This window comes from Thunnus albacares, chromosome 1 (assembly GCF_914725855.1).
Source record: "Thunnus albacares chromosome 1, fThuAlb1.1, whole genome shotgun sequence".
Taxonomy (NCBI): Eukaryota; Metazoa; Chordata; class Actinopteri; order Scombriformes; family Scombridae; genus Thunnus; species Thunnus albacares.
The window spans coordinates 8,454,127-8,481,359 of NC_058106.1; the positions used below are offsets into that span (position 1 = coordinate 8,454,127).

Genomic DNA, 27,233 nt, shown 5'->3' on the forward strand with positions numbered 1-27,233 from the left:
GAGAGACTTCATTCAAAATATCGATTGTTAGTTGGATTATCTTCATCTTAGCAGTACCTCTGTAGTGCTGCTGACTGGTCTCTGCAGACATCTGGACTGCTGGTCTGTACCAGTGGAAATTCATATCTATGCTGTGGAATTTTCTATGACAGGATGTTAAAGCAAAGACATCTATTTTTCAGTCTTCGGTGGAGACCTGTACTAGTTCTACTTCATATTTCCCTTTCTGCCTTGACATAACAGTGAACTTGATTGAACCTGGTTGCCTGTGTCTCTGATGCTTTTTGTAAAGCTTGTCTGTCCAAGATATGACGCTGGTGACCTTTTACTAATCACAGTTGGACTTCTAAAGAATGTACCAGTTTAATTTATCTTAAAATCAATGAATTTCTCCCTCTTTTACAGCATCATATTGATACTGAACAGAAAAGTCTCAGTAGTGCAGGTTGAGAGAGTATGTGAAACAACCAGCAGTGCAAAGCTGGATAGTTTTTGTTTGTTTGCTACAGTGTCAGGTTTCTGCACTGTCTTTCCTGCTGTATTTTCTTTAAATGAGCTGAATGTGCCATGCGACCCTCATGTGCTTCCTTCTTATAGAAGTTTTGTCATAAACAGCTGCTACATGTTATGTGCCATTAGAGATATCGCCATAACCCCTCCAAAGTAATTTCTGCTATTCCTTATTCCTAGTTTTCGCATAATGTGCTGTATTTTGTGCTCATTTTTCCTCATACCCCGTTATTTAAGTTCAAAGCCTGTCCGTGCTCATTTGACTTAAAGTGAAATAGTTTAGCTGCTGTGTGAAAAACCCGAACACATATCTATGTCCTTACTTGCTTTGTCATGTACAGACGTGTGTCAAAGATGCCTTAATGCCTTGCTGTTGTAATGATAGAAGTCAGTGACAGCTGCGGTTTACATGTTTGAAGAGATTAAATTTGCCCTTGTATCTAGACCCAGCTTGGCACCTTCGGTTGGTACAACTTTGATTGACTGCTCTGGAGTTACTGTGCACGACTGCATCAGGAATCTTGTCTCTGGGATTATTATGGCAGGGAGCTAGGGAAAAGGAAACGTCTTCCAATTACCTAATTCCAGTGTATTTGACTGTTTATTTAAGTGATAAGCCTCCACATTCTTGACTTCATGGTTTTAGCACACAGGTAAACACACTGGATCAAGGGCATTGGAAAGTAAAGCACTACTGAACCAGGTTGTCTAATGACATCTCTCCTCGCTGTTTGATTTTGAGTAACATGCTTCTTCCCCATAAAAAGGCAGAAGTGAACCTATAATGTGTTTGTATGAAACCATTTCTCTCATTTTGAGAACTATATTTGTATATTTTGTGCCGAAAGAGAAATGCTACCATGACATAGTGGGATTTGCTGATCAAAACCCTGTACATTAAATCATCAGGTTTATTTGTCATTGTTTTCTGTGCCTGCAGTTAATAAATCTGAAGCTGTTTGAATCATTTGCCTTTTTTCTTTTCAGTCTACCAATTATTTTCTCTGCATCAAGTTTTCTGAAAAACGAGATGCAATGTTACTGGCAGAACTACTTCTAAAATACTGGTAGTTTATTTTATTCTGTGCATTTTCCCCACAATATTTAGTCAGTTATTTGACTTTACTTATTTTGTAGTAACAATGTCAAAATTAAAGAGTTTACAGCCATGCTAGTGGCTCTTTAAGGCTGTACCATGGATGTGGGTTGTGCGTTAACAGCAGTGCTTAGCTAAATGCTAATGTAGTATTTGAACACAATGACAATGCTAAAATTCTGATGTTTAGCAGGGATAACGTTTACCTTTGTCACCATCTTAGTTTAGAGTGATAGCATCCTGACATCGCTAATTAGCATGTAACACAAAGAGCTGGTGAGGCTTGAATGTCATTAGTTAGCAAGTAGTTGGCCATAAACCGAAGTATCAGACAAATAAAAATTATTTAACTGATGGTGGCACAAGAGAAAAACGAGTCAGGAGATCAGGAGATCAGGAGATCAGGAGTCAGGAGTTTTTTTGGATTCATCACCTGGGGACCATGAATGTCTTTACAAAGTGGTGGACCAACCAACATACCATCAGGCTGACATTACCATTTATAAAGGCCGCTAGTATGGCTAAAAAGTGCTAGTTCCTCAAAAACTATTAGAGCATTAAATCATCATTGTTATCACTACATAGATACATTAATAGAACAGTTCAGCAGCACCTTTCAGACAAATGTGATTTGCCCTCCTGTTTAAAAGTAATGGCAGGGACCACAAGTGAAGGTTTATTTGACACACCTGAACACACATACATGTCTATGATGAAAAAAAAAAGTGATGCCTCTGACAAGTTGCTATATTTAATGAGCTATTATATTGTTATCATTGTACAACTTCACACTCTTTTACAAAACACAGGTACACCCATCAATTATACAGTATGTAAATGTATCACAACATGTCTGAGGAATGTGATGTTTGCCGGAGTCCATGGCGCATTTGTTACAGTTTGTTTTTTCTTTACACAGTATTTACAGATCTCAACTGAGCTAACAGCACCTGGACATCGCAGACAGACATACATGTTGTCTTAAGTGTGCGTGTCTTTTTGTGGACTTGATGCATGGGCGGAGTCCCAGCATCTCCAGGCCTGGAAAAAGGACTGAATGTCTAGTCCAAGTTCGAACCTGCTGGTTTACATCATGTTTAAAAAAGGCCACTGGCCCAAACCTCTATGTGTTCTGTTGTATGTACAACATAAACAGCTTATAGAAAAACTGAGGTGGATTACCCAAATGCATGTCAACACCAGTGTCTCCTGTACCACAGTAAATTAGCGTACTGTGTTAAAGTATAGTGAGTTTGACCTTAATAATTTGGAGGCACCATAGTAATTCAGTGGGGCCATAATAAGTCAATATGTTAAGTCAGTAGGACTATAGAAAGTCCATAAGTTATTGTGGGACTTTAATTAATCAATTTACGATATCATAGTCAGTTGAACTCTAAACTGTCAGTGAGCCAGGTTTCATTGAAGTGATGATGTGTCTTTGGGGAAACATTTTATGACAATGTGGGAACATGCTCATGCACAAATAAACATCCATGCCAACCATACAGCTGTCTCTCAATGTGGCGAATGTTATCCAACAACACGTTAATGGTAAGTACTGTACTGTAACATCAAATGAGAAATCTGAAATCTAATAACTTGACTTAAGAAAGTTCACTTTGGCATTCCCAGAGATGAGAACATTTCCAAAGCAACAAGCTCAATGGAGCCTCACCTCAGAGACCTAAAAAGACAAAAAGAGATGAAGAGGCTGGAAAACATTACAAAAACAAACGGTAAGAGCAGCCAGTCAGGCATTTTGTGTTGTGATGATACAGCTTATTAACTTCTGAGAGTCGGCCGTTCTTCCAGCTGACAGCCACAAACTTCTCGTCTTCCTCTTCCTAGGAAAGAGGAGTGTAGTAGATCATGAAGGCACCTACATTATCTCTCACAGGAGAGAGCAGAGATATAATAATCAAAAAAGAACAAGGGGTGGCAAGTATTATGAACGGCCAGGCAGAGATACAGACAGAAAAATACTTATCCAAAGTTGACAAATGGTAAAACCATGTGAATAATTAGTGAAGCAGAGCTGAAGGTAGCAGCCGTAATAGAAGTATTGCTGAGTGCAGAAACTGCTTGCATATTTACCCCTTAAAAGTTATTACACACCCGCACAAAACCAATACACTATACCAACACATACATTTCATAAGGCACATTAGCACAAGGATTTAGTGGTACTCAGAAAAGATCTTGGAAGTGATCGTGAAGATGAGAAGAAGAAGGGAGACGAATGGAGAAGATGAGAAGAAGATCCATATGAAAGAGAAAACTTGGCATATTGGTGAGGAGAGTGGATAGACAGTACTACCAAACCAACAAATTAAAACACATGTCCCAGCTTTAGGGCTTAAAATGCAAATGCCCTAAGTATAACCATCCACTTCTTGGGGATTTATCACAGCCTCATTCAGGCTGCACCTGTGCAAGACCATGGATGAAACCATCTCTTAATCATTCACAAACTGACCAAACTATGTGAAAGATTTTGAACGCAAAAACAGGTACAGGTGTTGATGTAAAAAGGGATTTCCTGGTTGACTGCACTGCTCAGTCTGTGGCTTTGGAGGCAGTGAGGGGTTCAGTCTCTGAAGGGTCTTCCTGAGGAAACACCACGTAACACATCCTCTGGCCCATGTATGTAATTTTCTCTGCAACACAACAGACAACAGGATGAGATAAAATAACAAGGCCTGACTGTTAACATATTTTAAAAATATATAATTTTCAGCAGCACAGGCTGACTCACCGACTAAACTGTAAAGCCATTTGGGTTTGTTCTTCCACTGAATACCCACAAAGTAGATGGGGACGCCAGTCAGCATGATGACCATTCCCAGACCACAAACCACTGGCTCAGAGTAGAGACTGAAGCCCAGCAGCACAACCCAGAAAATCAAGTAGGTGATAGGGATCAACAGGTTCACCTGCACAAATAAATATTAATATTATATACAGTATCAGTCAAAATTGGACACACTTTCTCATCCAAGTGGGGGTGAAATAATATCTATCTATCTATAAATATATAAACATTTTTATATATGTATATAAACACATAATTATTAATAATTCTTTACATGTTAAATGAAAACAGTATTCAGTACACATATCATGTAATTGACCTTTGCGTCACCAGGGAGCGCCAAATTATCATCGTCAATGTCCATAATGACCATAAATGACAAACTACCATTGAGTCAAAGACATCCGATGGCCCATAAATGACACTGTTGACCGCTCTGTCTCCACTTTGGCTGCTGAGGCAGTTTCACTGACTGTTGGGACAAGTTGCCGCTCAGTGGACGTAATATAATGATGTGTTACTCTTATTGTTAAGGATTTTGGGGAACTTATAAATACCGCTACCAACCTGTTTGGAGTTCCACACAGATGCTTCATAAAAGAGGCTACCTAGGAGCAAACCATAACATTTCCTATGACGTACCGGCTAGAGCGAGTTTAATAGACCCTTTTCATGGAGAGTTTTTGACATTTCAAAAGCAGGAAAAGCATAGGTGTGAAAGACAACACCAACAATGGCTCCCATTCATTAATTGTCCCAGTAAGCCATGCCAGTGAGTGAGCATGCACAATACCAGAGAACGGCCAACTTTTATTTTGTAGTTTGTCCAACGCAATTAACGTTAATTGCCTACAGCTGGTGAAACCTGCCAGCAACATTTTACAGTTAAAATGAGAAGCCACTCATGCTACCCTCTGTCACATTTATGTTATTAAATGTGGAAAACTGAACAAAGGTTTGGCCTGAAGAAAAATAAGTCATCATGAAATTCACGTGAAGGTAAGTTTGAATTATACTTATTATATCTCTGTTGTCCTTAATTTAATTTACTCCTGTAAGACCTTCAAGTTTCATACCTATCTGTAAAAACCTCACAAAAATGTTTCAAATATTTTGTCTTGTTTAATTATTTGTAATATCTAATAGAATTATTTTTTAAACATGGTCATGTTCAGTTCTGTTCCTCTCTTGTGTTCTGTTGTTATTTTCCTCTCTCTGGATGTACTGAGAAGACATCCAGTAATTCTATTTTAACATTTTCCAATTACAGCTGATAAGGTGAAAAGGTGATTTTTAGACATTTGGCACTGGGGCCATGGGCTAGTTAATTTAAAATAAACTGTAGAGAGCTTTGACTCAATTTTAAATAAACAAATATGTAATGAAGTACCCTAAGTTAAATTTTGTTGCTGGTTTGGTTTTCAGGTGGCCTTACCTTGATGGGTCTGGCCAAGTTGGGTCTCTTCTTGCGGAGATAGAGGAGGCCAGCGATGGTTACCCCATATGACAGATAGTTGATGAAGGACACATAATTGATCAAGTTATGTGTCTCTCCAATACACAAGATGAATATGGTGGCAGTGCACTGTGGGAAATGAATATCAAGTACATATTAAACTATCTAGAAATCATTAATAGTACCATATTAATAGTAAAGGATAATTTCCGTGTGGCGACAATTTATGTTTTGTGTACTTATAAAGCTGGACAGGGTAGACAAAACTGGCAGCGACAAAACTTACGCAGACCAGCAGGGCGGGGATAGGAGTACAACTCTTCAGGTGGATCATAGCGAGCAGAGAGGGCAGGTGACCTTCTCTGGCCCCTGAGAAACACAATCTACAGACAGACACATATGCTGATTTCAGTTTACATGTATATATAAGGGCTAACTCTTGACAAACTTGTTTTTATTTCGAGAACATGTTAGCTAGTCATAAAAGGGATAATTTGAGTTTAGTAAGATTAAGGCTTGGGTTAAAGTTCAGCATGTAGTGTAAAGCACAGAGAAGCAGAATGTGTGTTGTACCTGGAGGAGGTGAACAGATATCCATTGATTCCCCCAAAGGTGGACAGCGCTACAGAGATAGGCATCACCCAGGAAAACATCCCCAGCAGCTTTTCCCCAAATGTCTGAAGCAACACAAAATTGTTGACTGATTATTGACTTTTACCATGACTTATTGATTGATTCATCCCGTCCTTATCAGAGATCCATTGAGGGCTGCAACTAACTATTATTTTCATCATCAATTAATCTGCCGATTATTTTCTTGATTAATTGTTTTGTCTCCAAAATGTCAGAAAATAGTGAAAAATGCATGTTATAACTTCTTAGAGCTCAAATGTCATGTTTTGTCCAAAATCCAAAGATATTCAGTTTACTATCATGTATGACACAAAAAAGCATAACACTTTCACATTTGAGAAGCCACAACCAGCATTTATTTTTTCATTAATGACTAAAACGATTATTCAATAATCAGTCACCATCAGCCAGCAGGAGGGGGGGGGGGGGGGCACCAGGTGTCACCGTTGAGCCCTCTGGAGATGTTGCAGGTCTACCAACAAAACACCAAGGAAGGAGGGTGCCCACATGATGACCCCAGTGAAGCGTTTACCCGCTACCCCCACTCAAGGTATGATTACTGATTACAATACGGGATTGTAAAACCAAGTGCTATGAGCTCACATGATCAAAATAGTTGCAGATTAATTTTCTGTCGATCAATTAATCAATTAATCGACTAATCACTGCAGCTCTTGATGAATCAATTGATTCCTTTCGCTGAAAGCTCCAATTAGATTCTGCAAATGTTGTTTTTAGTCTTTTTGTGGGAACTGTTTTTTTGATAATAAGAGAACAAAATAATGCTGGCCTTATCCTTTACACTCCCATGACACTGTTTATGTTTCCAGCCTGTCAGAGGAAAGTAGTCGCAAACTCGACTCATATGACTGTTTCCCAAATTTCCCACTGTGATCGTGAAAAAAAGCTTTAATCTTATTGACTGATTGGTTTATTGGTCGTTTAGGATTCTCAGCCTCAGCAGTCTTACAGTCTCACATACAGTACAGTACATACTGTTCCCAGACAACGGAGACTCTTGTTTAGCAGAACATAAGCTCCTATATGAAACATCCACTCATGCAGATGAAGAGCCGCTCACCACTGCCACAGCGTTAGAGGCCAGCAGCTCCTCAGGGGTCATGGAGGAGAAGTAGGCAATGTTGGTCATGGTGTAGACCAAAGTCACCAGCGGAATGGAAATGTAAATTGCACGGGGCAGGTTCCTGATGACATAAAGGTAGAAGTAATTGCAAAATGTCAAATGTTCCAGCATCATAAAAGCTAAGTTTTAGTGTGCTTAACAGACCAACACACAGAGGTACAGGTGTCAACCATTACACCAATATTGTGGGGTATTTTGTATTTTAGCTAATATGAAATAATATGTGTGTGTGCATGCCATACTTGCGTGGCTCCACAACCTCCTCTGTGACATAGTTGAGGAAATTCCAGCCGCTGTAGGCAAAGGATGCCTGGAGGAAGGCCAGCGCGATCTGTCCCACTGAAGGATCCTGCCTGAATTCAAAGGCCTCACTGGGCCGCAGGGCATCATAGTAACCTGGAGACATGCGAGATGTCTAGATGAGTCAGTGAAAAGATCATGGCCTTGGAGGCTTCGTATATCTATAATGTACATACAGTATATTGAGTAAAATAATAAAATCCATAGACTTCACTATCTTATCAAATCAAAAATCCAAAAAGTCAGTAAAACTGTTTAACAGGTTTAAACAGTTCAAATGAAAGTTTAAACAGGTTGAGGAACTGAATGGTTGTCATTACAGTTTTAAAGGATAGTTTTGATGTGCATATGAGCATGTGTACTGTATTAAAATACACTTGAAAAATGTCAATCTTTCCTTTAACTCATCTCAACAGATGCTAAAAATTATAAATCAGTCCATAGTTAGTATAGAACCATATTAGGGCCTAAAGCTGTAATATTTTAAGTTACTTTAAAAAGATACTTAATAAACAAACTTTTTCAAGTTATGTGTAATCATGAGCACCAGGGGTCAACAGTTTCAGTACATTTTTACTGCTGCAATGATGTAGAGCAGTATGGCAGCAGCTTTCTTCATGAATAACTTTAAATACTGTTGGTTCATTCTACTCTGCAAATTGCATGTATAGATGGATATTCTATTTGTGTCTTTAAATGTATTAAAACATAAATAGATGCACCTTATGTGTGTTGTGTTCATATTGGCAGATAACCCAAAAATCCACATACAGAACATGTACAGAAACAGTTCACAGTTTATATTTCTCAGATATCATATGTTTATGTACAGTAATGTGGTACATTTGATTTGCTCTGTTCTTCTATGTATATTGTCTTTGCATCAATTTTATTGACCTTTTTTTTTTGAGTCCTCAACAGTAAAATCAACCCATATATTAGAGACAAATATGATAAATTTATGGCATCTGTGGCAAACCACAGCAATCACTGTCTTGATGAGGACAGTGTGTGTGTGTGTGTGTGTGTGTGTGTGTGTGTGTATGTTTGTGTGTGTGTGTGTGTGTGTGTGTGTGTGTTTACCTCTACAGATTTGGACGATTCCTACCACTATGATGAGTGCCAAAGCGAGAAGTTTTCCTACAGTGAAAACATCCTGGATCCTCGTCGCCCAGCGCACACTGGAGCAGTTCACCCAGGTCAGGAACACTGCACACACACACACACACACACACACACACACACAAACAAACATACATACAAATACATTTAAAATCATTCTAAAGCAACATGTTTCTGGCTTTGGCATTAACTTATAAACGGAGGGCCCTGTATAACAAATTTGTATCACCTCAACTAAATTTATAACCTCCACCAATATCAGAAGAAATATACACTTTTATCAAAGGAAATCTTCACCTCAAGGGAAAAGCAGTGAAGGTATTCTCTTGCTGGATGCATGTTTTACATATAGCAACAAGTTGAATTTGGTTTGAAGTTCAATATTCATCCGGTGACCTCCTAGTTGATGTTTGTAACTGTTGATAACATCAGTTGCTCTGATTAGACAGCTATTTTAGATCCAAAACATCTTCTGGCACCAGAAATCAACATTGGATCACAAAGCAGCCAAAATACAGAGACTGACTAAGATTACACACTAGTTTTTGATCTGATCTTATCATACTGTAAAACTGTAGACTGTGTTTAAGAGACTCTATGTACATTTTCTCCATTGACAGACCTCTGTCATCATTTTAGTTAGTACAGTTTTGTACTGTGGTGCTGGACACACAGGCAGAGGGCTATTTAACACAGAGAGAGAGACAGAGCTCTGAAACTGATCTGAAAACAAATGAAAGTCTAATGCGTGCATTGAGGGATTAGACTCTTGGTTGTCCTCACAGGTTCCAGTACGAGGTCAGTGTCAGTGCTGGTACTTTTTTAATTGATCAGATATTGGCCAGATATGACTGATCAAGGTTAAATTATGATTCTTAGTAGATGTCATCATAAAATTGTAAAAACACAGTTTTATAAACCCCCAGGAACAACTTAATTTAAATTACAACCAATCTATAGTTAAGTATTTACACAGTGAATTAGACAGGTTTTAAAATTGAAAAAGAAAAAAAGATCACTAATAATGGATCAGTACTTAGTGTTGGTCAGTGAAAGAGAACATTTTGTAGCCCAGACCAACAGTTTTGCCACAACAAGGACCCAGAATTGCTCCAAAATGTATGTAGTCTACTGCCTCTCTTATGCTTCTATTACGCGTTGTCTCGCTGACTCCACATTCCTCACTTTTCAGCTCACACAACTAAAAGAAATCTTTCCCAACAAAACGACAGGCAAAAGGTCCATGGCGTTACTTCCTGTTTCCGTCATGAGTGTGTGCATATTGTGTGTGTGTGTGTGTGTGTGTGTCCCTTCCTCACACCACTCTCTAAAGCACTGACCTTCACATTTACCCTGTTGTACGTGCTCGAGCACCACCATTAAACAAGGGCTGCCCAAATTCCAAGTGAGTGAACCAAACTGAGCAAGTGCAAGTATTTTTGGACTAACTAACCAAGCACATGTGTTTTATAAATAACATGTAATTAAATCAAAATTTTCTTTTCTTTATATTTTTACAAATCTATCAACAGACACATACTCATAATTTTGGTCACTCTGATAAAGCCAGCTTCACCAGGTGTCTGTATGCCTTTTACTCTTCGTTCAGTGTCACCTTAGTTCTCTGGTGTCTAGTTATGCACACGCATGTATATGCACACATATATTAGGAAACTCAAGGAAAGAAAAAACACCTAACACATCTATGCATCATATGCCTTTTACTCTTTCAAGCTATTGCTTTTGTCTTCCCCTCTGACCCAGCTTTCTAATTTAGTGCAGTCACCTGCTGGTAGCTCTGTCACAGTGGTGTGAGGGGGGTGTATCACGTGAAAGACTGACATTACTGTAAACTAACAGCGGAGCAGGGCGGGTGGCTTCTTGCGCTCCATCCTCAAATGTTTTTTCAGAAGCCCCAAATCTTTTAGGTTTTAAAACAACTTCACCTTTGTGTCATTTCCCCTTGGTCTCTCTGACTGCACCAGCAAATCAATGGAGCAAAAGTTCTATTACGGGGGAAATATCACCATCTAGGTCCCCCTAACATTGTCACGGGTTGTTGTCTTGTGAGTGTTGAATTTCATTCGGTCGTGTCACCTCAGTGAGCAAGCTTGCTTGCTAGCTAGTGACTAGCTTATGGACTATGGACATAATAAAGTTTTTCATGAGGAGTCAAAGTCAGCCGCCCTCCACAAAGAGTGGACGGCAGTTGGAAAGGAGTGTTAAGAGGAAATGGAAGAAAGCGTACACATAGGGCAGGAAAGGAGTGGAGAGTGAAGAGAGGAGAAAGGGAGTGGACACAATGGAGATGCTTAATATGCTAGTTACTTGAGAGCTTAGAAATACAGTATTTCTGTATGCCTCATAGCTTTTACATGTGTATAGTTAATTGTGATATTCAAAGTTTGTCAGTTTCCAGTGATGGAAGGATGCGGAGAAGAAAGGACTGAAAGAGAATGTGAAGAACATAAAGGAGGAGGGAGAAGGACATATGTGACGGAGAGACGAGGAAAGGAGAAAAGCGTGAAAATGAGCCAGGAGTGAAAAAGAGTGAGAGAGCGAAGAGGAAAGGAGAAACCCTGTGGAGCAGGAGAGGATGCAGGACAAGGGGAGGAGAGATAATGAGGGGTGAGAAAGGAGTGAAAAGCAGAAGTTAAGAGAAAGAGAGAGGAGAAAATTGTGTGATGCGGAGCCAGGAGGAGGGGAATGGAGAACTGGTGAGGAGAGGACAGAAGTGGAAGTGAAAGTGAGGAAGGAGTGAGGAAGAGAGAGGAAAGGGAGGAGTGAAAGAGAGAGTGAGGAAAAGAATGAATAAGAGAACAGGAAATGAGATGTGAAAACTTGTGGGGGAAACAGGTGAAGAGGAAGAGGGACAAGAGATGAAAATGTGTTGAGAAGAAAGGAGAGCATTTAATCTTTTGTTGCATCATCAGAGATCTTAATACTTTTTTTGTTTCATATTTTCTTCTTTCAGTGGAGGACAATAAATAAATGCAGTTGAGAAAGCGAGAGAAGTTCAGAAGAAAATAGGAGGAAAGGAAAACAGAGTGACCGGGAGTAGATCAAATCAAGTGCCATAAGATAATAATATATGTTGTTTATCCTACTCAGCTATTCCCTAAAGAAATCCAATATAATTTGAATGGTCTTCTGTTGGCCTAATATTCAATTCAGAGTGTTAAAGACCACATTTACTTGCCATTGTTGGAGATCCTTAATTTGAAGTTAGAGCAGCCCAGATTATTAAGGCATGGATTCAAATGTAGCAGATTTGTCAGCTAAACATTCATTCTGTGAACTCTACTCCAGCATACTATAACAAAAATAGGTCTCAAGATTAGTAACGCTGTTTAAACCAAATTCCTACCCTAGTTATGTAATGTAACATAAAAATAGTAAGCAATAGTTGTCAGACAATTTTTGTCTCTTTTTAGGTGGCAGGAGTGAACATAAGTCATCTTCAACATTTGTTGTGTTATGGTTTCAGAATGATGAACACAGTTGGAAGATAATGAGATAGAAAATATGATGTAGGCTACAGGATGATTTTTTTCCTGGGCAACTATCCTGTTTTTTTCCAAATGATGTACAGATTTTTTGGCATTTTTACGCTTTAAAAATAGCACATTTAGCTTCCATAAATGGGAAAAAAATAGGTTTGGGCCAAGCCCCAAAAGTTTACAATGTCTGCCCTCATCTGTAAACCTACTATTTTATTGTCTTTATGACATATATGATCAAACGGCAGGTGGTCACACCTATATGCTGGTGGATTTTATGGATATATTATATCGTCTATATAACCTCCTATGCTGGATGTTATCAACCATGCCATCCATCACTGGGGCAAAGTTCCCCTTCCACCACAAAAAGCTGAACGAACACACTGCTTCCGCTGGTGCAGGCACACGCACATACACATACACACATGTGTGAATTTTTGGCAGGAGGTTTTGGTGGCACCGGGCAGAGCTTTCACTCCTCTACAACACAGCAGTGTTTTATAGTCAATTACCCTTGAGGTGTTACATGCATTTCCGTTCCTGTGTTCCTGTGAACCCCCCATCATCACCACCTCCTCCTCCCCCAGCTTGCCTCTGTGTTGACCCTGACAGGAAGGAGGTGCCAGCGGGCTTTGAATGTGACAGCGCAGGTAAATCTGTGTCCTGCCGTCACAGCTTCTATTGAACGCTGCCTCAGCACTGGAATACTAAACTAATTACTGCTTTTACTCTTAATGGATTCTGATTCCAAGTCAGTGCAGATTTATCAGGGGGCTCTAACTTCAGGAACGCCTCCTGGTCCAGGATCTGGTCACTGGAGTCAGTGAACTGGCAATAACACCCTGCCAGCCCTGTCTGTCAACCACAAGGTATCTGACACCAGAACCCTTCCAGTAAATCTACAGGATTTAGGTGTTGGTGAAATACAAGCAATGACATGCTGACAACTAACATAGTACAGTCAGTGATATAGAGCAGGAGCAAATAAAAGGAAGGCGGCATCCAGTTATCACAGTGAATTTTTCTTAATTAAACTCTCATTGGGACTCAAACACTTTTTTAAAGAGGAGACCTATCCAAGAGGGCAGCAGCACAGACTTGCAGATAGATGGGACAGTACATAGTTATATAAATTACATGGTGAAGATTAGATCAGTTTTGTTAGAGAAGAAGCTGTTATTAGTTTTTATAATAAATTTTCCCATAGATTTGGGTATAAAGAGCAAATAAAACACCCCTGAATGAATAAATCACCACATTTTACAAGCAAAGACTTGTCTTAATTCAACTATACTCATGAATAACAAGGTGCTGCTGAGGTGTTTGACAGATTGGAAACCTTTTGCCATTTGGGTTAACCTGATGCCAAATGGGACGTTTTTTTGTCCAATGGGGAAACTTTGTGTCCACTTTCAGTACATTGGTCCAGTGGAGTCAAAATAGGCCACTTTTCATGCAGATGAAGTACAGTGCTGCCATTGAGTCCATATACGTAGCTTTTAGTCTGGTGCAATACGTTGCTCAAACTGAGCACAGATGGCTTGTTTTTGGTCCAGATGCAGTATTTTGCTACAATTAAGTCCACCTTGTAGAGCAGCTTTGATATGCAACATATTTCAATTTCATGTCAATTTTCCAATAAGAGGTTCCCATATAAAGGGTTTCTGAATGGACAAGTAGGTTTAGGGAAACTTGTCCATTTAGAAACCCTTTATATAGGGACCTCAGGGTTCCCAAATGGACCCTTACCCTAACACTAACCAGTTAACACTAAAAAAGGACTTGCTATTTGAATATTTGAAAATTTGAAAAATGTTGCATAACAAAGGCTGCTCTACAAGGCTGACCTGATTCCAACCTTGAGGAGAATTCCTGAAAGGATATAGGACTGCAAAGGGTATAGTGAGGCTGTGCTTGATACGCCAAATCCATGTTCTGTGACAGGGTGTTGGTGCAACTTTCAAGCTGTTTGGACCATTTTCAGAGGAAATATGATTTCCTCTGAAATATGATATCTGAAATTTGTCCATCTGGGTATCACTTTCCACTAATTTACCCTGGCAAAAATTTTAATTCAAAAGTAATGGGAGGTGTTCAGGTTCCTGCGCTGGCATGCTATGTGCTATGAGGTCCAAACCAAAACGGGTCTACTCCACATAAGTCAGTGTTAGGGCCTTCAACCCTGACACCCTCTTCAACTTGAATTTTAAAAAAACAGACTTTATTTGCTAAAAGATATAGAGAGAGTATTGTGTTACATTATTGACCCAGAAAATGTTGCAACTCTGTAGCTTTAATTTAAAGGGTCAGACCCAAATGGCAAAAAGTGTCCTAAATGTCAGTGTCCAGTTGGGAACCCCGAGGTCCCCCTATAAGGGGTTTCTAAATGGACAGGTTAAGTCCATTTGGGAAACTTTTTGCCATTGGGGGACTGTTTTCTCAATAGACATTTCCCTAGACGACCAAAATGGCAAAAAGTTTCCCAAATGGACAGCGTGACACTGGCACTTGGTGGGAAACGGGACAACTGGGAACCCTTGATGAAAAATTTGAAAAATAGGGCTCTCGTTCGGGATTCAGATTTTTTAGCACCCTGTGGAGGCCGGGAAAGGATTGGCCAAAAAGGCCCTTTTTTCCCTTATCAATGAATGGTGAGGGTTTCTGAATGGCAACTGAGTTGTAAGGTCAGTGCAGAAGTCTAGAACTGCCAACTTCAAATTGAAATCACTCAGCTGTATTCAATTTTAATTTGCACATGATGTCTCCATTTATCCATAGGCTGCACACTGTGTACAGCTCCATTCATTTGTGTCTGCACTGATTCTACTTGAGTAGTCCTTCTGTCCTTTATGGAGAGCTCTCTTTTCCAAACGTCCATAAATGGCAGAACAATGACACAATTTTAGACACTGATGAATAAAACAGTACACAGTACGCTGGATGCGCAAGCTCCAATGACCGTCTTCAGCTACTGGCAGCAGTTCAGGTTTTGGCACAAAATCTGGACAAAGCAAATGAAAACTACAAGATATTACTATTATTTCAAAAACAGGAAAATAGTTAATCATATCATAAATCATATTTGTAATTTTAAATTACAGTTGTATTTTGCAATAGTTGGAAGTTGCCTGAGGAAGAGTGCCACATTTTAAATAAATCCAAAATAACTGCCAATTCAAGACTTTTTTGTGTTCTTCATACTTGTAGTGTAAAGATATTTTATATATTTTCTGTTTTTCATTTCTGCCTTTAGAGGGATTGCACCACAATCTATTGACAATTGCAATATAGTGCAAAATAAAGGCATGCTATAATTGTGATATATATCTAATTCAAAATGTGTGAAATGGCAATTTCATTTTCATTTACCTAAACTTGAAAATAGAAATGCAAACTGTGCATTTGAGTTATGTTAAGATTTTAGATTATATCTTAAATGAAAGGGCAGTTTCCATTAATATTTGAAGAATGCCATGATCCCTGGGCCTGTTTTATGGAATATGTCAAAGAGATATGCCATCTGATTGGCTGAAAGATATTACTACTACTCTTTCTACAACCACAGCTGCTGCACCACCACAAACAAGTGGTGTCTAAAATTGGCTCCCTGCTGTGCTGGAATGAACAACAGAAGCTACCATTTCTGTTTCTCCTCCATAAAACAAAATGGGAATCAGCGTGTGTATCCCTTTTTCTTTGAAAAATAGATTAACACTTCGTCACAGTTCTATTGTTGGGTATGAAGGGAAATTAATGATTTTTGGGTCAGTGAGATTTGTTAGAATATTTTAGTAGTACTAGTGAATATATTTTGTTGTTTATTGTTAAAAAATATATTTTTTGCATATTGGTGGTTTCTATTGAGTAAAACTGATCAATATTTAACAAAATAAAGTGTTGTTCCAGAGTAAATCTCCTGACCTGAGTGTACTGCACTCCTATTCTGAGAAGAACAAACCCGCCCACAACTGGACCTGTCTGGTTTTCACACACACACAGACAAATACACACACACACACCTGAGTCACTTGTGACTCTCATGCAGTACACTCTGCAAGCGAGAAACTCATACATCGGCTGACTCACATTCATAAACCCTTCACTAAGAAATGTTCAGCAGACATAACAAGGGCTTTGGTATGGCAGTTATTCCTGGGTGTTTTGCTCAGAAAAACATTGTCCACTAACTGCTAAAATGTTTGTATTTTATCATCACATTGTATTATTTTATCCTTCAGCTTTTTATTTCACAAAATTATTTTATAGTTAAAAAAGCTCCAATTTTGCTTATTCCTTTTGTGCAGATTATGCTTAACTTGATGTGTTGGTGCTTCTATGGGTCAACTTTTAGTACACAGTATGCATAATTTCTGAATTTATCCAGAAGTGCTTTAATGATGAACAACAACTGTAAAGTGACTCACTGTATATTGATCTGAGTGAGGCAAAGGCTAAAATAATATATAACCTTTGAATGAAAATAGCAATCCATCCTCTTCTCTCAGTAAAGAATGTAGGTAGTGATGACAACCAATGTACAGATCCAGTACATACCCACAGCACATAACGGCATACAGACCTCATTATTTATACCACCAGCTTAAGAGTTTCACATCCAGGTGCCTGCATTTGGTACTTTAGAATCATGGCACTATAGTGAAAAGACTTATCCAACTGTTTACTGTCAATTTCTCCAACATTAATATTCTTGTAGGGTTCAGAGGAATATTTGCTCCGTCTTTTATCAGGGTGATATGACATCAGGCACTTTCCTTGTTCACAAGTTGCGGATAAAGGTTCAGACATAAAGACTGAAGTTAATATAACTGCAGACTACAACCTTCCTGTGACTGCAGGTCTGAAGTGTGATGCTGTGGATGAGAGAGGGGGCGGTACCAAGCAGCCAATGGGAACATCAAACAGCCAACCAGAATGTCAGCTGGCCAATGGGATCCCCCATCATTGATGTGCAAGGTGTCCTGCCCATTTCCTGTTTCCATGGTGCTCAGTGACAGGAGCGTCACGGTAACCACAGTGAAACAATGCACAATGGCGTAGACACACCCTCTCATTAGCGGCGTCCACAAAGGCTGGCACCATTATGTAGTCTGACACTGATACTGACACACGAACATGTGCACACACACACACACACACACACACACAAACAAGGGTACAACACAAACACACTCACACAAAGTAGGCCCCTGGCCTAACTAGACTGCAGTTGTAACCTTCTGTCGCCAAAAATAGTAAAGGTGCACCGACGTGATCTGTACATGCTAACCCCCGCCTGACACATGCACAAGCTCTCACGCGCAGATACCCATCCCTCTCCTCATCTCCCCTTTTCCCTTTCTCCATCCAGTTCAGACAAGATCATACTGGCTGGCTTGTCAACCAGATACATGCACAGTCTGTTTTTGCCACTGGCTATTTAAATACTGATTGCTGTACTCCAACATTTCAAGACCGCCGCTGATCTGATTAGAGGCTGGAAATAGAGCACTGCATTTCATATGGAATTACCAAATGACAATGACAGCTGTCAGCACACTGAACTATCACAGTATCATAATGTCTTCTAGCTATGAGATGAAAGTTGCTGGATTTGGTTTGAAGAGTTTGTTTTACCATTCGTAGTTTTGTGTGTTTTACCTCGCTTGACATTCAAACAGCTTCTTCACACCTGTTAGCCATCCAGTCCAAACTGGTCACAACTTCTGCTTTTTGCTTGTTCTTGTTTGTTTCCCTGGCACTTATTTTTGGTCACGTTGACATTTATTTATTCGACTGTGTGTATGCTTTGATCTTTCACCATGAACTTGCGATCAGTTGCTGGACATGTTGATCTAACAAAGAAGTTACTTCTTCTGTTTACCTCACTGGGAGTTACTCTGGGTCAGACAGTCAGATGACCTGAATGTTTAAAGCAAGAGAAGGTTTGAAGTGTGATACTGTGAAATAGGATGTCAGAATGACGGAGGCAGAGGCTGCGACAGCAAACAGCAAACAGGAATGTAAACCAGCCAATCACAGTATCAATACACCTATGGGATCCTCTGAAATTGGTTTCTATGGTGTCCAGCCCACTTTCTCCAGACAGACCACCAGAAAATCCGTCAACAACTCACCTGAACCCCAATGAGCCAATCACCCTGACCAACACACCAGTCATTGACCAACTTGTCAGTTGGGAAATAAGCTGAACTCCTGGCAGTCACTGATGATCAACAGACAATCATAGTCCTGGACCAAGTTTTTTTCACGTCTCAACATGACAACAATTCTGTTAACAAACATTTCACATTGTCACCAAATTGTCAAGGTTATGCTGTATAATTTCTGCTTTAACAAACCTATTATATGTATAATATACATGTAATATACAGTGTATGAATCAGAAGTGCTCAACCCATCAACAACATTGATGTTTATGTGGACATATTGTCAGAGTCATCGCGGTACCCACATGTATTCTCAGAGCTAAATGAAGTAGATTGTCCTTTTCTTCCTGAGAGTTTAGACCTCATTTCAGCCTCGCTGATTTAGACACCAAGGACTATGCAGGCAACACAATAGTGATTCTTCCTACACATGGTTCATGAAAGCTTTTACATTAGCCGTTTTAATGCTGCATTCCTTAAGTGGAAGGTCAGACATTCCCAGCTGGTAGGTTGTATTACAAACTATGCAGTGCAGTGGCACAGCTCACAACAGTGGTTAACATGGGCAACCCTGAAGTTTATAGCTCAATGAATATAGTGTTTTGGTAAATTCCAGGCCATGCAAGGCTGAAAATGAAACTGAAGATTGTTTTAGGGAATATATACATATAAAAAATAACATTGCATAGAGTTTACAAGGAATTCTGCTACGTCGACATGGCACAAGATGACTGCATTTTAGAAACCTTGCAGTGAGGAATTCCTGCACAGGAGTCATTCTGAGACATCTTTTCTTACTAACGTCGGAGTTTTTGACATCTGACTTCACATGCAACGCAAAAGACGGATCCGGTGTCCTCTAGCCTTTACCTGCAAAAATCCTCTGCTGCACAGGACTTCATGTGTTCTAAGTTTCAGCAAGAAAAAAACACCACCTTTAGAAACTCAAGCTTCATCACTAGAAGATCTGAGGAAAAAGACTAAAAAGTCTTTGACACACTGATTGACGGATGATCTGTGGGAAGTGGAGTGCGGAAACATCACAGGAAAGCACCAAAAATAGAGACGAGGGTCTAAACAAAAGAAGTCATGAATTATTACTAAAACTCATCTGGCAAACTCAAGAGGGGCTGTTTGTGACTCACAGACACAGATGGTGGCGAGGAGTCTGGTGGCAACGTATGGAGGCAGGCAGTTCTGGAAGGCTGGCTGCAAGACGTAATTGGAGAAGGTGAGAGCGATGACAGCCAGCGTGGTCGGATACATGATGAGGACGGCACTCCATAACAACAGGAAGCTACAGGACAGAGACACAAAACATGCTGGATTTCATATATGACAGTAAACAGCCCTTAACATATATGTACAGTATTTTTTTAAAAATATAAATGTATGTGAAGGAGTCGTTGCTACAATATTACTAAAATGAGAAGGGGCTCTCCCTCACGTTCACATTTGTAATGACGGCTCCCAGTACAACCACAGTTTCCTGCTATTGGTCTCTGAACAACTCTGCCTCAGCAGTTGGGGGTTGCAAGGGAATTTTTCCATCAGTTGTAGGAAACTGAAAAAATAACACCTGTTAAACATTGGTCAAGCTTTATCCTGCTCTTCACTACTAATAAGGTGAAAACTGATGAATAGTTATTTAGGAAAAGCATTGCTGAATGTATACCTCTATGTTTTTAGCCAATTTGTTTACATTTTGGCTTATCTACATCAGGAAAAGTCATGCTGCTTTGGTTACTAGCAGCTCCTGCTCGCACTGTACGGACAATAACTACCTCGTTTACTTTCATACTGAAAAGGAGGTCATTGGCTTCAAAACTGATTAATGGACGACTATCCTTGATGTACATCAAAAGATCCTGTTATGACTTGAGTTATGACTCTGAGAAGAAGTGGTGTTGCGTTGGAAGTAAATTGTGTCAATCAGGCGACAGGTCCAGGGAGCGCAGCGGGTGGTGGAGTTTTGTGAGAGTGAAAATGGAAAGTCTTCAGCGCATGGTTGAGCTGTGGATCCACAAATACACATTTTTTTTCACAATTTCTCATCCTTGTTCTTTCTTCTTCTGCTGTGGCATCAGTGTTTCTTCCCATTCGTTCTTCCTTAATGAAGTTTTGTGCACTGAATGAGCTAAATGAAGCCACACCGGACTGAACTAGTGCCTCCACAGGCATGCATAGTGCCAGGCACATTTGACCTTCTCAGACTTACAGTACTGCTCTAGAATCAGCTGACATGTCACATGACCACATGAAAGTCACAAGATCTTCAGAGCTGATTGGTTCCAGACGGGCTGTCCTATTAAACCAACCCTCTTATGGCCACAGTGTGTTGTAGTATAATCCATACCAAGCAAGCGAGTCGAGTACAATGCTGAAAACACTTGAACAGATGAACAAGACAAGGTCATATGTGTTGCTGTATTTTGTCCATCATGTATATATTTTGATTTTATTTGGTTAAGCAATTTGTATAGCACTTATCTAACTGTAGAAACTTTACTCAGTTGTCTTTACATGTGTCAAGGAGGTGATGAGTGAGTAAATGAAGACCATGGACGCTAACAGACTCATACTGGGGTGTGACAAACTGCTGCTGTAGTTATGAGAAAGGGTTAACTGGACAAAAACAACAGTACTTACCCCACTAGCCCTCCAAAGATTTCTGTCACATATGAATAGTCTCCTCCAGACTTTGGGATGGTGACGCCCAGTTCAGCATAGCACATGGACCCAAGGGTACAGATCCCCCCTCCACAAACCCAGATGATGAGTGACAGACCCACTGAGCCTGCATGTTCCAACACACCTTTAGGAGAGATGAATATCCCAGAGCCGATGATGTTTCCTTCAGGGGAAAAGCAAAGGTAACAAAGGTTATTTACACTTGCATATAATTAAATATTCAACTAGAAGGTACTCAGAGACCACAAACTTCTGCAAAACTGTTTCATGCAAAGCCATCATACTTTAACTTAAATTTTCATTCATCTCTTGACCCTCCAAACATGTGGAATGGAGTCCATTTCTGATAGCTACAGTATATAGTAAAGTTATAAGCTGTTGTTTTACCTGTGGCTTGTCTATCCACTTAATTTACACATATATACTGTAAGTTTTTGAGACACAGACAAACACAAAGAAAGAAATAGACTCTGCACACACAAAAAAACAGAGCAGCAACAAATCTCAACAGGCTTATTAAAACATCCCTATCATTTCAATGAAACCTGTAGGGATTCATTTCACTTTCCTTTCATCTATTGACTTGTGCAATCTCTAAAAAATATCTTATTACATATATGTCTGCCTCGTAGTGTACTAAAAACTTAAGTTAAACTATTTCTGATCTGCTTTAGTTGTTGGACAGTTCCATAACTATTTTAATTATTTGGCTGACTTACAGGGACAAACAGCAAATGTAACAATTAGGCAGTATAAATCCTAGAGAAGCACCAACAGGAAAGAAGTCAAGTGGGTCAGAGGTCACAGGGAAAATGTGGTAGTCGGTCTGAAATTTTTTTTTACACAAACTGATGTTCAGTGGAGTCCTGGAGGTATGCTTACATACTCATTTTATTTAATGTTTTGGTAGATTTTGTAGATTTTCTTAGGTAAGAGAGGCAAATAACAAAATTATAGTCCTCCTCTGTTAATCTGTCACAGGTCTGAGATTTTTTGACAGACATGGCTGGATTGTCAGCTTGGTCTCAGCGGGTTAAAGCATTGCTTCTCTTCAGTGTTGTGGTTGAAAATAGAAAAAAAGTATTAACTACAGGTATTTTTCTCTTTCTGTTGTCAGATGATTGCATAAAATCATGAATTGGCTCATAAATGAAATGTGCTACTTAGGGACCAACAATTATTCTTGGGCTGCTGTATTATTTTATACTTGTTGCTTTGTCTAACAGCATAATAATATAAATAAAGGTTAATAGCAACATTAGTGCTTTCTCATCAGCTTTGGACATAAAAATCAGAGACAGCTGAATTTTAACATTGCTGCTATATTCAGTTTTATGTCAACATTTTCAAAAAGTTCAGTTGTCTCCAGTTCAGTTGTCCACTGCAGTGCAGGGCAGAATCACTTTGCACTGGCAGGAGCCGTCGTTTTCCTGTGGAAAGTGCAAGGATGCCTGACCATGCGACAGCACTACCTATGGCGATGCGTGCTGCTCAGAGATATCAAAATAAAAAAGGTGTGCAGGTGTTTCAGATCACTGCCTAACTTATAGCTTTCTCAATGGTTTTGACTGTACTTTTGCACATTCAGAGGAAAAATGAGAAATTAGGACAAACGACTTTGGTGTTGCCAGATTTGACAGAAACAATCAGAGCCTCAAGTCCACCCAGTTATCATATTTTATGTTATGTAGCTGAATATAGGAAAATAATAGGCAAATAAGGCGTTTGGTCCTTGAATCCTTGTCTTCTGTTTAATTAGTACAATTAGGCAAAAAAGGAAAAAAGAAGAGACAAAGAAAACATTTTCTATCTGCCCAAAGGGACAGAAAACTGCCTTGTCTGGTGAAACTGGGCCCCCAGTTAGCTCCCTGGTGACCAGAACAGTTAGCAAAGCAACTTATTTCATTACAGATGAGGATGTATATACAGCAGTTGTGGAAGGAAACCATCAGTACAGCTGCGGAATTATTTGTTTAACTATTTAGGTCACTTTTGTAATTTAAATTTAAATCATAGCAGACAATAGAAACAAAACCACCTGTCCCAGGTATGTAATGACGCAACTGTTATTCTTATCCTTATTTATAGAAAGAATGGGTTCAGCCAGTCTGGCTTTGTGCTGTGGTGGAAACATGGCTCATCAAGGTCCAAGCTCAGCTGTCCCTCAAACCAGCATAAACAGGTTCCCTGGTGGTTCAGTTGGCCAAGGCACACACTAACAAGACACCATGTCCTGGGGTCAAATCCAGCCTGGCACTTACATGTCATCACCCCTACGCAAAGAAAAGACAAAACAAAAACTAACACACGTAAAAAAGTAACCAAACAGCAGCTGTCCAAGCAAACTTGTTTTGCACTGTCCTCTGTGTTTTTTCTCCTTTTTGGAGAAGTTTGGGACAAAAGGAGTCTCCACAAAAAAATATAACTCTGTCACCGTAAATGTTTTCACTGTGAAGCACGCAATCGCTTCTCCCCTGTTAGAGCAGCTCTGAATGCTTCCTAATGATACAGAGGGCGAGACTAGGTCCAAGCAGTGCATTTATCACTGTCAGATTTGATTGTGGAGGATGTGGTGAGATGCAGCACAGTTACATAATGCCTGTGTTGTGTTTGTTATGTCATAAAGTTTGGCATCAGAGCTGAAAGTGTGAATCAGAGTCCTACTTGACCCTCTCAGCCTCCTGCACTGGCTGAGAAATCTCCTTAAATTTACTGCTCAGATAAAACACAACTATTTTCAAATCATGGTTCAGAATAAGGAACTCCTTCCCGTCTGAAACCAAAACAAAACATCTGATCTCGATCTCATAGGAGATGCAGTGTTTTTCTTTCTCTTCGTGGACCTGACCAGTATCAGCAAGTGTGAAACAGGGTGTGACAATAACAGAGCATCCCCCGAGGGGAAACGATCTGCAGGTGGTTGCTGCAGTGGAGGTGGGGCTGGTAAAATGTGGGAATAGTAGTTACACTAAGTGTCACTGTCATATTTATTCAATATTGCGTTATAAATACATCTAGTCTGGTTAGAGATTAGTAATGTGTGTCATTTGATACAGCTGCTTTGCTGTGTAGTAAGCAGGCATAGTTGTAACATAAGCAGTCATAGTGGCATGCAGTTAAGCAGCAGCCAAGTGCAGTGACAGCTTTAACGGTCCACCTTACTACAGCAGCATTAGATATGTGAGTAGGCTGTATCTGGTGGGTAGTAGCGTGACTCAAGTTGTCCGTGTGTACTAGCTGTGTAAGCTTCACTCCATCTGCGCTTCACAGCAAACAATGCAGCAGGTGGTCTGTATTAACCTCACTGATTAGAGCATTCATTTCACATTAGCAATATTAAATTAGACCAAACACATAACCCTTGAAGCTCTGTGATATGACTGTAAAGCCTGAGCAGAGCTGTTAGTGTACTTTGAGAGTTTAAAAAGGATTTGCACAGCTGCTGCTTGCCAAATGAACACAAAACTGTGTTAAATGTGCCAGCCAAAGAATGAGCATTAACTGGAACAGTATCAGTTTCTATCAAAGCACAATAGACTTGACCTTGGATAGAAAGATTAGCTAGTGATAACGTTACTGTTAAAAGGGTCATACTGTTGCCTTTTCCTTTGTAACGCTCTTACAACATATTACAGATTCTGCTTTCACTGAGAAAGATCTGTTTGTCAGTTGCTCTAATGTTTAACTGCCTCTATTCTCCATTTATGAGGTGGCTCTACCTCTGAGCTGGAGGTTTGCGTCTGTTTATATTTACAACCAGAGATAAATGAAACACGAGGATGTGATGTGTGAAGCACAGGAGACTATCAACCTTGTGAAATACTACGACTGTAGAAACCACAGTTCAACAGTCTATAATATCCCAACGTCTGTCTCCAACTTTCAGTCATCGTGGTTTCTTCTGCCCTCTCTTCCACTCGCGGTCCACCTATTTGTGGTTCAGAACGTTCTCATTTGGAGATCTCATCTGCACAGGCACAATTGGGACTCGTGGAAGTCATGAGAGTCCTGAATGCTCTCTCACTGGCATATCCCTCATGCTCCATGACCTTTTAGCTTGTTCATTTATGACTCTGCTGCCCTGTCGTATGACCACACAAAGGTGATTTACTGAGGCTAATGAGACAGGAGAGACTGCTGAAAAACCAAAGACATGAGCTCGTATTTCGAGATTCGCTGGCATTATAACTTTAGAGTTAAAAGCTATTTGTGAGCAATGTCCGGATGCAAGGTGATCTTCTTACTTAAATGAATGCATCTTCTCCCCGGTTCATTCCCTCATTCACCCTGTCTTCCTAATTCTGTGGTGGTCATGTCATAGCCCGAACGTGGTGTTGAGCCATCCTTTATGCTGTTCATTTATATTGTAATCTGGTAATAACCTGTACAGTTTTATATATTTGGGGTAACCTGCCAAATATTATGAGTGAAAACAACACATCTGAAATGACAAGGTCACAATGCTGATACGAGTCCAAGTGTACAGTAAAAAAGGGGGGCGAGATAAAGTATCTCAGTAAATTCAGCAAAACCAAAGACCAGAACAGCTCACACAAAAATAACTTAATAACGAAATTCATGTCTTGAAGTCAGCAGTGTTGTTTCCCCCCTTGAGTCCAGAAATATACAGGCTAGATGTGAGCAGCCAGAGAGGCTGGTTATCAGCTGGCAGCTGGGGAATCCTCTGCAGATTATTATAGCATACTGCATAACCCTCTGAGTTTAGTGCTGCAGATGAACTTCCCGCCACTGCATACTGTAACACTCAAAGATTGTTGAGTACATCATAACGTACAGGAAACAATGCGCAACTTCCTGCATTAAAATAGACTTTCATTTTACGTCGCTGCATTTCTCTAACATAAATTTCCTGTCTCCCCTTATCAGTATAGGCGGCTTATGATGGAGTGATTACAAGGAACAATGCTAATGCCTTGCTTTACCCACAGGGAGTTGAACCCCTAACCCTGGCAGTTTCACAATGTTGCTCAACTGTCCAACTGAACCACATGGAGGTTGTGCTGCATGCCGTTCAAGTTCAACATGAGAAGATCCAGCCACGTAGGCATGTCCATATTCAGATCATCCCGACTGATGCAACAGTTTCCACTCAAAACCTAAAGCCCTGCAGTCCGAATCGGACCCTGACATCAGTTGTGGACCGTACGTGCGTAAAAGCCACCTTTCTGTGCGTATTTTGGCGGTTTCGTGCACAAGTCAAGCGGCTGAACCATTTCTAAGTGATAAAACAAGTTGATATCCGTACAGTGTTCGTACAGTAGATCAAGACACGGACAAAAACGCGCTCCTGCTGTGTATTATGTGCCATAGTATTGTAACTATGACAACAAAGACATAACTGCATACCCGCCACGTTATAACAGTTAATTCCGCCAGTCTGCCGCTCAAACACGTTTCCCCGTTAACTTTTCCTCATTGCTCAAACAACCATAACGACACGCTCTTCATTCAGACAAAAGCTGTCATACACTCACCGATGATAATAGCGCAAGCGCTCAAAAGTCCTATTTCTTTTTTCAAAGTGACTCTGTCGCTCCCAGAGGAGTTTGTATCCTTCTTCTTTTTCTCTTTGTCCCCCATCTCCTCCGCCGTGAAAAAGTGTTTCCTGCTTGCCTCGGTCCGGTCCAGATACTGTAGACTGAACCACGCTCCGCGCTCCGGGCTGCGCTTATAATATCCTAGCGATGCTAGTGAGCGCATGCGCACGATTCACAACTGAAGCCGCCTTTCTCAGGTAACTGCGGTGATGTAAAGGTGTGTCAGAATTTCAAGACT

The 27,233-nt window shown here is 40.0% G+C and overlaps 1 protein-coding gene across 1 annotated transcript; it reads right to left on the bottom strand.

The window, feature by feature from the left end:
* Nucleotides 1-2,343: 2,343 nt before the first annotated feature.
* On the bottom strand, nucleotides 2,344-27,173 carry slc7a10a (solute carrier family 7 member 10a). Its single transcript, XM_044366759.1, has 11 exons — nucleotides 26,933-27,173; nucleotides 21,396-21,600; nucleotides 19,892-20,043; nucleotides 9,038-9,163; nucleotides 7,897-8,050; nucleotides 7,592-7,715; nucleotides 6,451-6,554; nucleotides 6,164-6,260; nucleotides 5,857-6,006; nucleotides 4,365-4,542; nucleotides 2,344-4,266 (listed from the first exon to the last, which is right to left on the bottom strand). Exons 1-11 carry the CDS (start codon nucleotides 27,156-27,158, stop codon nucleotides 4,166-4,168), a joined length of 1,617 nt encoding a protein of 538 aa, XP_044222694.1. The 5' UTR covers nucleotides 27,159-27,173; the 3' UTR covers nucleotides 2,344-4,165.
* Nucleotides 27,174-27,233: the final 60 nt, after the last annotated feature.